General features: G+C 30.3%; 1 protein-coding gene across 2 annotated transcripts in view; it reads right to left on the reverse strand.

Moving 5' to 3' along the window:
- Window positions 1-287: 287 nt before the first annotated feature.
- LOC143236877 (bifunctional polynucleotide phosphatase/kinase-like) overlaps window positions 288-14,077 on the reverse strand; it is a 34,657-nt gene continuing 20,867 nt past the window's right edge. For both annotated transcript variants that reach the window (XM_076475523.1, XM_076475524.1), the window contains exons 7-11: window positions 10,987-11,055; window positions 6,339-6,431; window positions 5,754-5,846; window positions 2,329-2,356; window positions 288-349 (exon numbers count right to left, since the gene is read on the reverse strand). In XM_076475523.1, the coding sequence (XP_076331638.1) occupies window positions 10,991-11,055 (65 nt within the window). In that variant the 3' untranslated portion in view covers window positions 288-349; window positions 2,329-2,356; window positions 5,754-5,846; window positions 6,339-6,431; window positions 10,987-10,990. The remainder of the gene's footprint in view (window positions 350-2,328; window positions 2,357-5,753; window positions 5,847-6,338; window positions 6,432-10,986; window positions 11,056-14,077) is intronic.

The following is a 14,077-nucleotide window of genomic DNA, read 5'->3' on the forward strand; positions in this document are numbered from 1 at the left end:
AATCGAGGACTATGTTCCATTAACTGGCCCTTGTTTAGTAATGACAGAAGGAAGACAACACCACCAACTCTAATATCAATGAACAGTGGAAATGACTGTCACATTTTATTGCTTCCACGGCTTGTTCATGATGGAGACTCAACCAACACACAACCCACAAATTACATGTCAAGTGCTTTTAACCACCAGGCCATGCCAGACCCTAATAAAACAAGAGAAACAACACCTGGGTAGGCAACAGTATATTTAGTATCCAAAGCAAATGGTTAGTAAGTAAAAGTACATACCCTATTAATGTGAGAATACCCAGCTTTCTTCAGGTAGTTCTCTACAAAATGACTCTTTCCTGCTGTGTGTAAATGAAATCCAGTTTGTCATTTGATTTGGTTGTATTTATATTGTAAAGGCAAAATCATTAGAAATATTTTTCACAAATATTTTAGAAATATATGCTTTATTAATTGAAGTCTTTTGAGATAAATAAAAGGAAAGTCTAATATAAGGAAAATTACTTTTAACTGATTTAATGAAAAATTATTTAAATTAAATATGACCAAAGATTATCACTTGAAAAGTGCTACTAACTGTATAACTTCAGTAGAATGCAGAGTAATAATTACACATTAAGATAGATCTTACTTCTAGCCTTTTACTTAGTTATAAGTATCAATCAATCATGTTACTACCACATAAAAAAACAACAACCATTACACGATTTCAGTTTTCCACTTCATTCTATACTTGCCTCGTAAGTTAGCTTCCCTATTTAATAAATATGTAGACTTTGTATACTCGTACATACTCTAACTGTTGTTGGTGAAGACTCATAACGTAGCTAAATTAATATGTAGTCTTTGTATAATTGTAATACTCTAACTGTTGTTGGTGAAGACGCATAACGTAGCTAAATTAATATGTAGTCTTTGTATAATTGTACATACTCTAACTGTTGTTGGTGAAGACTCATAACGAGCTAAATTAATATGTAGTCCTTGTATAATTGTACATACTCTAACTGTTGTTGGTGAGGACTCATAACGTAGCTAAATTAATATGTAGTCTTTGTATAATTGTACATACTCTAACTGTTGTTGGTGAGGACTCATAACGTAGCTAAATTAATATGTAGTCTTTGTATAATTGTACATACTCTAACTGTTGTTGGTGAGGACCTCATAACGTAGGTAAATTTATATGTTGTCTTTGTATTCTAACTCTTAGTGTTTCAATATAGTCTGTTGTCTGTCTCTCATGGTGCAAACTCTGTTTAAAAGCACCATTAGAATGGTGTTGAATCTTAATAACTAGAATGATACTTCCTGTAGTCTATTTCCACTACTGCTTAGATGCTTTCAATGAGAAAATGTGTCAACTGGCCAGTATACTTTAGTATGTTCTAATTGTGTGTCAACTGGCCAGTATACTCTTAGTATGTTCTAATTGTGCCTGTCAACTGGCCGTATACTTTAGTATGTTCTAATTGTATGTGTCAACTGGCCAGTATAACTTTAATATGTTCTAATTGTATGTGTCAACTGGTCAGTATACTTTAGTATGTTCTAATTGTATGTGTCAACTGGTCAGTATACTTTAGTATGTTCTAATTGTATGTATGTCAACTGGTCAGTATACTTTAGTATGTTCTAATTGTCAATGTGTCAACTGGTCAGTATACTTTAGTATGTTCCAACTGTATGTGTCAACTGGTCAGTATACTTTAGTATGTTCCAACTGTATGTGTCAACTGGTCAGTATACTTTAGTATGTTCTAATTGTATGTGTCAACTGGCCAGTATACTTTAGTATGTTCTAATTGTATGTGTCAACTGGCCAGTATACTTTAGTATGTTCTAATTGTATGTGTTAACTGGTCAGTATACTTTAGTATGTTCCAATTGCATGTGTCAACTGGCCAGTATACTTTAGTATGTTCTAATTGTATGTGTCAACTGGCCAGTATACTTTAGTATGTTCTAATTGTATGTGTTAACTGGTCAGTATACTTTAGTATGTTCTAATTGTGTGTCAACTGGTCAGTATACTTTGTTTGTTCTGACTGTATGTGTCAACTGGCCAGTATACTTTAGTATGTTCTAATTGTATGTGTCAACTGGTCAGTATACTTTAGTATGTTCTAATTGTATGTGTCAACTGGTCAGTATACTTTAGTATGTTCTAATTGTATGTGTCAACTGGTCAGTATACTTTAGTATGTTCTAATTGTATGTGTCAACTGGTCAGTATACTTTAGTATGTTCTAATTGTATGTGTCAACTGGTCAGTATACTTTAGTATATTCTAATAGGATATCTCAATAGAGAGACTTACATGCTGGGAATCCAACACAAACTATAACCTAGAAGGAAAAAAATTATTTTAACAATAAAACACTTTAATAAAAACATCACATAAATATTAGAATGTTGTTAACATACACTGCACATTATGTTTATCTCTAGAAAATTAAGACCCTAGAAGAAATTAGATCCTAAACCCCTGCATTTCAATAATTTTAAATTGAATATGTTAAAACCAGAATAAATATCAAGGTGTTATTCATTTCTTTTATTACTGTAACTGCTCATGGATTTGTGCTAAGTCTAACTTATCCATTTCTAATTTATTCCTGTATAATTTTGCATACAATATTTTTTGGTGTGAAATAACAATTACTTTCATGTGTTTGACACATCTGTCATCACACATACTATTAACCAATCATCATATTAAGATGCAGAACTACCTGTCTCTTACCTAGATAGATAGTTTCATACCTGAAACTGTCAACCAATCAGTTTGAATGATCAGTTACACTGGAGGTCAAAATCAGTTTAACATTATTTGAATTATAGTTTTGGTATTTTTCATAGTATAACATATCTGTACTGTGAGAAGAAAAAGATACAGATCGGATGAAGTCAAAGGAACAAGAAAAGAAGTGCAATGCTGCCAGCAAGTGAGCAGAACAGTATGTATGTGAACTGTGGGTTTACTTCATAACAAAAGAAAGATGCAGAAGTGTGGACACTAGAATTGCTGACTCTAAGACTACATACCAAAAAAATCTATTAATAGTGTAAGAAGGGTCATATTCAGGATCTACCACCAGAGGGTGGTTATAAAGAATCATCTTTACTGGTTGAATCTGGAATATGCCTTAAATTACCACAGAGATCCAAGGGTGAAAAGGAATCCAAGAATGAAGGTAGTACAAAGGGATAAGCCAAAAATGTATGTCCAGCCAAAGAATTAGTGAAACTAAACTGAAAATCTAACCTTGTGACTAAAAAAGTCATAAGTTTGTGACTATAGACAATGAAAGTAACAGAAACACAAGTTAACTGTAGTGGATGTGTATAATGATGAGGAAGTAGCTATAATAAAATATACCCAAGAACAGCTTGGAGCACCAGCAGCAATAAACACAAGTTAACTGTTAACTGTAAATATACCCAAGAACAGCTTGGAGCACCAGCAGCAATAAACACAAGTTAACTGTAGTGGATGTGTATAATGATGAGGAAGTAGCTACTGCTATACCCAAGAACAGCTTGGAGCACCAGCAGCAATAAAAGTGTTGATAGAAAAGCAGAATCATGATATTCTAAATACAAAGTGACATCAGTAGAAGTATGGGTTATGATACAGAAAAAAAAGAAAAAGACTTACAATCCAGAGCAGAGAGACATATAGATAAGTTTATGTCTGTGTAGCAAGGAAAATGAGTAAACTAGGATTTATCCAGCAGAAAATAAGAAAATAGTGAAATCAGTTTAACGTCTTGAAAAATATATGATTGAAAGTAAGAACAACAAAGTTAAGGCATGCTGTAAACTCTGGTGGCCTAACTGTCACTGAAGGATGCTACACAAAGAAAGCTCAGCTCCTACATACACACATGAAAAAAAAATTAAAATCACCTAAAGAAGGAAAGTTATTAATACTCTCAATGACAGAAGCAACAAAAAATGTCCCCCTCCTATGAACTAGACCAAAAAACAAGAAAAATAACTTTGAAAAGATCTAAGTTCAACATAAAAATGTGGATAAATATTCTTTAACTAACATTAAAAATTTGTCTAACATTAAAATAGAAATTTCAGGGACTTAAACACTAAAATCCTAAGATAACTTCTCAAAAAAAGAATTACAAACCTCAAGTTTATTGATAACAAAATTTTCAAGTTATAATTCTAAAGAATTCTAGAAAAAGAAAAGACAAATAAAGACAAAAACTCAGAAAATTCTTGTAGGTTCTGTTTCTGTGCTAGCACAAAGTTAACATATCATTTGCCCACTAAGAGAAAACATGACTATATCTGATACAGAATAATTAAGTTAAAGGTATAGGTATTATCAATCTCAATCCAATCCAGAAGTTGTCCTCTTAAGTTTGTAATACAGTATAATATATACTATAAGGTTTCTTATTGCCATCCAGCAAAGGATATTTTCTACCACTTTATTAATAAACATACAGGATATTTTCTGCCACATTATTAATAAACATACAGGATATTTTCTGCCACTTTGATAAAAATATTCATATATTTATTATACATTACAATCCAACAGGATATAACATTTAATTACCTATACTTATTACCAGATTGATTTCTGGTTTAGCTCTAAGTCAGCAGTTTGCTCTGATGGAAAGTTAATGTGATTCATTTGTAATTCTCTTATTTTCTGAATTTTCTGCTGAGGTGAAAATAAAGTAGAAATTCTACTGTTTTTCTTGCAAAAATGATTATTCACTAACATAGTATACTTATAGGCACAGAATAGGATAAAACAGTTCTTATTTAGTTTGCAGTGAGATAGTAAGGGTAAATATAATACAATCAGAAAATAATGAAACTCATATGTATGATACTGGAAAAACTTTCTTATTACACAATGTGCAACCACATACTTTGAGAAATATTATCCTGTGCACATGTAGATGTACAACAGGGTCACAATTTTCCCATTTCACCTTTGTTTTCTATCATGAAGGACCTTCCATTCAAACATACAGAAAAAAATTTGGCATCTGAAATTGTTGTGCATAGTGGAGAAAAATGAAAGTGAAGAAATAACATAAAATTTGACATTTATGGAGTATTTAGTATGTTTTTGTCTTTGACACAGCAAACACAGTAGTGCTTGAGATGTTGTATGTATATTATTAAACTGCATGAAGAGCAAGTGTTATAATGTTAACTGGAATAAGTTTATGAAGTGTAAACTTCACCAGCTTTATGTAAGTTATTTATAAATCAAAATTAAGGTCAGGATTAATAATATATTATTAATGAATGATTTTATCATCAATTATTTGTATTTTTTATTAATTAACACTACTCACAATTCAGATGTGAGTGACCAGTAAGCTATTGTTTTTGTTCCTGGAGATAGTTAATTCATTACAGTGTAAACCGAGAAGTTTACATTACTCATTCTAAGTAATTACAATATGTCAACCACACTGAACCTGCTTTATCTAGTGACAGTGAGGCTTTCTGCTTAAAACCAGGGTTTACCAGACCAGCTATAAATCGACAAACACAGGTTTGACTGAGATTATATCAAAATTTTCAAACAGCATGAAAAACAAGTGTCATGTTCCCATTCAAAATGGCAAAAACACCCAGTATCCATGTTAGTCACAAAGAAAAATATATTTAAGTGTAAAAAAAGAATGTTCCAACCTTTTCTTTCCCAACAAGTACAATAAAATAAACATCTAATATATGCTAGTGCATTCTGACCTCTTGTTCTGATGACTTGAGTAATGTTTCTGTTCCTCGTTTAGAAACTGGTGGTTTATACATCTCCAGCAGTGGAATTTCTGGTATGTTCAACTGACGGAATTGAAATGAAATAATTAAATAAAAGGAATGAAACTTATAGTAAAAAATAATAATAATAATTTTCACACTACTAGTTTCTGATCACAGCTTTTAAAAATTTAATTTTTAGAAGTTTGTTCCAATATTACTGTGGTCAATTAATTTGAATCATTTATCTATAATTCCAGAAGTACTTTTACTTTTCCATGCACTATTAAAGCTTTAACATCAGTTACCCAGGATACCATAAGTAGTTTTACTTTTCTATTCATTTATTACACCTAGTTACTCTGCCTTTATTATTCATCTAAAAACCTTTTAAACATATTTTTGATAAGACATTCATCAGTATATTCAGTAATTTATATGTAATTTACTCAGATCTCACTGCTGTTTGAATAAGGAAAAAAAACAAACTCCCATGACACATTATGACTGATTATTTACAATGTAATTTACATTTCTATATACACAACAAGAAATTCTTAATAAAGATGTACTTACTGGATCAAATGATGGTTTTTTGAAAGGGACTTTCTTCTGACCAAGAAAAAACTCTTCAGGAGTGAAGAAGTCAAGTTCCAGGTTTAAAGCAAACTAAATAAATGTACAAATTAACTAAATTCAGTCGCATTTTAACATTGAAGGAAGAATAATGAATGAAAAGTACATCTTATATAATAACTACAATGGTTGAATAATAGACACTGAATGAAAAGTACATCTCATATAAGAACTATAATGGTTGAATAATAGACACTGAATTAAAAGTACATCTCATATAAGAACTATAATGGTTGAATAATAGATACTGAATGAAAAGTACATCTCATATAAGAACTATAATGGTTGAATAATAGACACTGAATTAAAAGTACATCTCATATAAGAACTATAATGGTTGAATAATAGATACTGAATGAAAAGTACATCTCATATAAGAACAATAATGGTTGAATAATAGATACTGAATGAAAAGTACATCTCATATAATAACAATAATGGTTGAATAATAGACACTGAATGAAAAGTACATCTCATATAAGAACTATAATGGTTGAATAATAGACACTGAATGAAAAGTACATCTCATATAAGAACTACAATGGTTGAATAATAGACACTGAATGAAAAGTACATCTCATATAAGAACTATAATGGTTGAATAATAGATACTGAATGAAAAGTACATCTCATATAAGAACAATAATGGTTGAATAATAGATACTGAATGAAAAGTACATCTCATATAATAACAATAATGGTTGAATAATAGACACTGAATGAAAAGTACATCTCATATAAGAACTATAATGGTTGAATAATAGACACTGAATGAAAAGTACATCTCATATAAGAACTACAATGGTTGAATAATAGACACTGAATGAAAAGTACATCTCATATAAGAATTATAATGGTTGAATAATAGATACTGAATGAAAAGTACATCTCATATAAGAACTACAATGGTTGCAAATAGGCCCAGATATAGTAGTTATATAAGAAAACAGTCCCATGTGTAGTAGTAATATAAGAAAACAGACCCTCATGTGTAGTAGTAATATAAGAAAACAGTCCCATGTGTAGTAGTAATATAAGAAAATAGTCCCATATGTAGTAGTAATATAAGAAAACAGTCCCATATGTAGTAGTAATATAAGAAAACAGTCCCATATGTAGTAGTAATATAAGAAAACAGTCCCATGTGTAGTAGTAATATAAGAAAACAAGATTTTAGGGAACTAGATGTATGTTGTAGTGTTGTAACTGATTTTAGTTAGAGTTAGGGAACTAGATGTATGTTGTAGTGTTGTAACTGATTTTAAGAATCTAATTTTTGTTTTAAATTTCTAAATTTACTTTAAATATATATGATATATAGTCTTTATTGGTGGATACTTTAATATATTTTTGTCAATTAAGAGACTTGTGATCACTTGTACTGCTTGAGCAAAATCTAATTTGCAGATTTTTCCACTAACTTAAATGAACCCTCTATCTGGGTACAATATAAGCATCTCATTCCAATAATGTAATCAACTTTTTGAGACATAAAGTAGGTTTTAGTGGGGAGGTAAGGCAGGAAAGTGTCAGTGGAAGTAAGTACTAACACTTTTACTGATAAAGCAGATGAACAACATTTTGACCTTCTTAGTACATCTTCACATTTTTCTGTAAGTATTATCAGAAATATATTGTCAGTTTAGGAAAATATAAACTTCCAAAACATACTTATAATCTGCTCACACTATAGCTAGAATCAGACATTGAGAAGTTGGAGGGGCTGGCATGATTCATACAGAAAGCATCTGTATACAACATGAATGCACCAAGATAAAGATGGTATAAGAGTGGGAAAACTGCACCAAATCCAGAACAGGTATGCTCTTCACCTGGAACTTAGTTCTGATATCAAACATAAAATAGAATACGAGTCATGATCAGTAGAACCCAGCCTCAACCGGATAGCCAAGGTTTGAAAACTCAGGGTTGGAATTAAGGGTTATGGTATCTATATCTCACCTTGGTGGTTAGGGCTATAGGACCACAATGATTTATATATATATCTCACTGGATCTCAAACTGTAGCCACAGAGTGATGAGTTTTGTACCAGTAAAATCACAATAAAAAACTGAGCAACATGTAAGAAAACAAACTCTTGGATCAACCATCTATACTTCCCTTTCAACTAACAACTCTCTTATGGTCTAGGAATGAAACTCAACTAACTATGTACCTGTGAGAGGTCTAAAAGCAACAGGTTGAATAGACAAAGTTGGAGGTGATATAAACTGAGTGACCTGTCACACAACTGTGAGGTAAATCTTCCAGCATGAACAACAATACCAGAAGAAGGATGAAAACCAAGTAGTCATTTCAGTGATGTCAAGAAAAGTAGAGATTATATATGCAAAACAGCTTGTTTGGGTTGAGAAAATGTTTTACAGAAGAGCAAACAACGTTTTCTTCGTCATCGCAGGTTCACAAAGAAAGAGGTAACTGACCGAAGCTGACCACATGTTTAAAAGGGGTTGTGCAACTGAGTGTCGGAACGTAGAGGGCGGTGTTAGATTTTGAATTTTACCTCTTTCTTTGTGAACCTGACGATGACTGAAGAAGATCGAAACGTTGTTCGCTCTTCTATGTAAAATATTTTCTCAACCCAAACGAGCCGTTTTTGCATATATAGCAAGTAGTCACTTGTCATCCTTCTGCTAAGAAAGAAGGAGTAGAGTCATATCCAGTGTGAGAGTCATATACAGTGTGAGAGATCCTCAAAATCTCACAAACTCCAGTAACAAACTGAATAGAAGGGGCTGGAAGTGGCTGATCAAAACAATCCTCTGCTGAGGCTGACCTGGTAAAAGGAGCCAGAAACAGTGAGTATAACTTCTCGACAGTTGTTTCTGGGCCATCTGCTAATGCTGCCTCAGAGCCTCCCAAAGAGACACACATGGTCTTGCACATATGTCTCCATTTTACAACAGATCATATTATGGACAACTTTGACTAAAAATGACCCTCTCCTGACTGTTGGCAAACACCAGGTAGCAGAGGTGGAAGTGGTCTGGTTGACCTTTCTAATAGAAACATTAACTCAATAATTCATACTTGTTGGTACATTGTTTGGTTTTTTCTGTTCAATAATGTACGAATATAAATGAAGAAATAACTACAGAAATATCACAGTTGAGACTTAATTATTAAAATTCGCTTGATTTAATTTTTTCATTATTATTTGCATAAAAGGCTTAAAACGTATCACATCAATTACATTTCAATCTAATACTTTTCAAGTAACAACATAATAATTTCCTTCATACAAATACAGAGACAAGCCTTGAATTCTGCAAACAGGAGCCACGAGTGGCCTGTCAAACTTATTAATGTGTCTCAAGTTTATTCTACCTGCATGTCCAAACAGATGAAACATAGAGTTTGTTTTTAATAAAACTTTACATTCATACAACACCAGTGTCAATTATACAGTGGCAGAATAATTATTATATTTACCAGTTCTGTTATTGTAATACTTAAGTGGATATTACAATGGACATAAAAGAATACCATTTGCAAAATATGCAATAACATATCTTTGATGATTTTCACTTTTTACAATAATTCCAAAGTCAATAATTAATAACGAAATTTATAATTTCTTTATTAAAATGAAACAATCTCAAGTCTTAACTAAATTATGTTTAAAGGAAAACCATACATTACATACACAGTTTATTGTTCATTTTTTAAAATACAAAACCAGCCTTCTGTGCTGTGACTAAAAATACCAAAACCTGGTTTTTAGCAGTGTTAACTCTCAGACTTATAGCTGAGCTGCTGGTGGGCATTGGGGTTAATATATATACGTGCTGCATTTTAGAAGGTTATTGTTGTCATGTTCCATAATTTGAATGTATCAACCAATTTTGCCTGCGAAATAAAGTTTGAATTTCAGGCACACTGTGAATATATTCAGTTGAGATTAGAAACAGTTTTCATCTCTAGCCTTAAAATTTCAAATAACACTTAATTTATTATTCAAATTGGCAGTTACTGTAAATTATCCAATAGTCCAAAGGATAAATAAATAAATAAATTGAAAATGATAAAATTAAAATAACATTATACACTGATTTTATAGTTATAATAAAATCCTATATGAGGCCAACTGTACAAGTGAATTATTTTAATATTTTCAATATCATTGAAACATTATGTTATTGAGAGGGTTTTCTATGTACATATAGAATTATAAAACAATTAGAAAATAGTTTAAAAAGCAGCAGAGTGAGTTGTTTTAACTCTTTAGATACAAGGTAATTCATCAAAGAAAATTTCCATACAAAAATTCTGGATTAAAGAAATTGAAATTCAAACCATTTAATTTCATTTTCAATCATATAAGAAAATAAGCACTTTGGAATCACAGTCCAGTTACTAGGCTTTGATTTTATTTAGACAGATTTCCCGAGATATTGTCAAAGAGCATAACTCAAGTTTAACAGCAAGTTTGAGTTATTTGGAAAACATATTTTGTATACCTTGGAAATGCTTGTCTCTCTTTATATTATTATAACATTTTTCCATTATAATTTTATGAATCCAACAAATCTTTGTAAAGCATAATACAGTGCAAGCAGTATATACCAGTCTATCTCCACAGGAGAAATCCTTTTTTCTTTCCAGGAGACCAGTTAGCTTCTCTCCCAGCAGCATCTAAGATAAACATACTATATCAGAGTGGCAATGACATATTATTTACAAATTAAAATTAAATGAACTAGAGCTCTGGCAGTATTACCTTTCAAGCTGTGCCTGCATGTTACCATAATTACATATAAATTACTTTTAATTATGTTCCCAGTGTTTTGTTCATGGATGTATCATAGAGATCAGTGACTGATTTCATATCTTTTAATACAATGAATAAGAGTGAAACTAATCAACAGATAGTGAAAAAAATCTGATTATGTTATAATTTTTGTAATGAATATCACACAGTTTGTCAACACACAAACAATCCTAATATCACACAGTTTGTAAACACACAAGCAATCCTAATATCACATGGTTTGTAAACACACAACCAATCCTTATCTTGTTCTTCTGGAATATAGCCTCTGTCACCTCACCATTTTATTCCAAGATACAAACGTTTCTTTTGTGAGATAATCTGTACCTATAGTAACTATTTCATAATCTTTCATGGAAATTAGTCTTTCTGGGCTTAATGACCATTAAATTACACATGCAGAACTTCATGAGAAAAATGCATGTTGGTGTCAGAAAGTTTGAAATATTACTCAATATTTTAGGTTAAAATGAGTTGATGTATTTATCAGATACAAAAGACTATTAAGTGTCAGTAACATTATTAATATATTTATTTTGTGTTTGTTATTCATCAGTGTCAAGGCTATCGAATGTTGTGTTTGCTATCTACTGATGTTGAGGCTATACAGATTTCTCAGATGCCTTAGTGAAAGATGTATAAATAATTGTGGCCAGAAATGGAAGCAGAGTAAATTCATATGAAAGGGAAGTTTGGTAAGAAAAAAGTTAGAAAACCTGAAGTTAACTATTGTGGGAATGAATGACTTTATGGTTGATAGGTTAGACTATCAATTACACTATTACAGAAAAAGTAGTTTAAGAACTATGAAGCACTGTATAGAGAAGTGTATATTATGTTGTAATGAGATTAAATATTAAGAACTATGAAGCACTGTATAGAGAAGTATATATTATGTTGTAATGAGATTAAATATTAAGAACTATGAAGCAGTGTATAGAGAAGTATATATTATGTTGGAATGAGATTAAATATTAAGAACTATGAAGCAGTGTATAGAGAAGTATATATTATGTTGCAATGAGATTAAATATTAAGAACTATGAAGCACTGTATATAGAAGTGTATATTATGTTGTAATGAGATTAAATATTAAGAACTATGAAGCACTGTATAGAGAAGTATATATTATGTTGTAATGAGATTAAATATTAAGAACTATGAAGCACTGTATAGAGAAGTATATATTATGTTGTAATGAGATTAAATATTAAGAACTATGAAGCACTGTATATAGAAGTGTATATTATGTTGTAATGAGATTAAATATTAAGAACTATGAAGCACTGTATATAGAAGTATATATTATGTTGTAATGAGATTAAATATTAAGAACTATGAAGCACTGTATAGAGAAGTATATATTATGTTGTAATGAGATTAAATATTAAGAACTATGAAGCACTGTATAGAGAAGTATATATTATGTTACAATGAGATTAAATATTAAGAACTATGAAGCACTGTATAGAGAAGTATATATTATGTTGTAATGAGATTAAATATTAAGAACTATGAAGCACTGTATAGATAAGTGTATATTATGTTGTAATGAGATTAAATATTAAGAACTATGAAGCACTGTATAGAGAAGTATATATTATGTTGCAATGAGATTAAATATTAAGAACTATGAAGCACTGTATAGAGAAGTGTATATTATGTTGCAAATGAGATTAAATATTAAGAACTATGAAGCACTGTATAGAGAAGTATATATTATGTTGTAATGAGATTAAATATTAAGAACTATGAAGCACTGTATAGAGAAGTGTATATTATGTTGTAATGAGATTAAATATTAAGAACTATGAAGCACTGTATAGAGAAGTATATATTATGTTGTAATGAGATTAAATATTAAGAACTATGAAGCACTGTACAGAGAAGTATATATTATGTTGTAATGAGATTAAATATTAAGAACTATGAAGCACTATATAGAAAAGTATATATTATGTTGTAATGAGATTAAATATTAAGAACTATGAAGCACTGTATAGATAAGTGTATATTATGTTGCAATGAGATTAAATATTAAGAACTATGAAGCACTGTATAGATAAGTGTATATTATGTTGCAATGAGATTAAATATTAAGAACTATGAAGCACTGTATAGAGAAGTGTATATTATGTTGCAATGAGATTAAATATTAAGAACTATGAAGCACTGTATAGATAAGTGTATATTATGTTGGAATGAGATTAAATATTAAGAACTATGAAGCACTGTATAGAGAAGTGTATATTATGTTGTAATGAGATTAAATATTAAGAACTATGAAGCACTGTATAGAGAAGTGTATATTATGTTGCAATGAGATTAAATATTAAGAACTATGAAGCACTGTATAGATAAGTGTATATTATGTTGGAATGAGATTAAATATTAAGAACTATGAAGCACTGTATAGAGAAGTGTATATTATGTTGTAATGAGATTAAATATTAAGAACTATGAAGCACTGTATAGAGAAGTATATATTATGTTGTAATGAGATTAAATATCAAGAATTATGAAGCACTGTACAGAGAAGTATATATTATGTTGTAATGAGATTAAATATTAAGAACTATGAAGCACTGTATAAAGTATATATTATGTTGTAATGAGATTAAATATTAAGAACTATGAAGCACTGTATAGAGAAGTATATATTATGTTGTAATGAGATTAAATATTAAGAACTATGAAGCACTGTATAGAGAAGTGTATATTATGTTGTAATGAGATTAAATATTAAGAACTATGAAGCACTGTATAGAGAAGTATATATTATGTTGTAATGAGATTAAATATTAAGAACTATGAAGCACTGTATAGAGAAGTGTATATTATGTTGTAATGAGATTAAATATTAAGAACTATGAAGCACTGTATAGA

This window comes from Tachypleus tridentatus, chromosome 13, assembly GCF_004210375.1.
Source record: "Tachypleus tridentatus isolate NWPU-2018 chromosome 13, ASM421037v1, whole genome shotgun sequence".
In the NCBI taxonomy this organism is placed as follows: domain Eukaryota; kingdom Metazoa; phylum Arthropoda; class Merostomata; order Xiphosura; family Limulidae; genus Tachypleus; species Tachypleus tridentatus.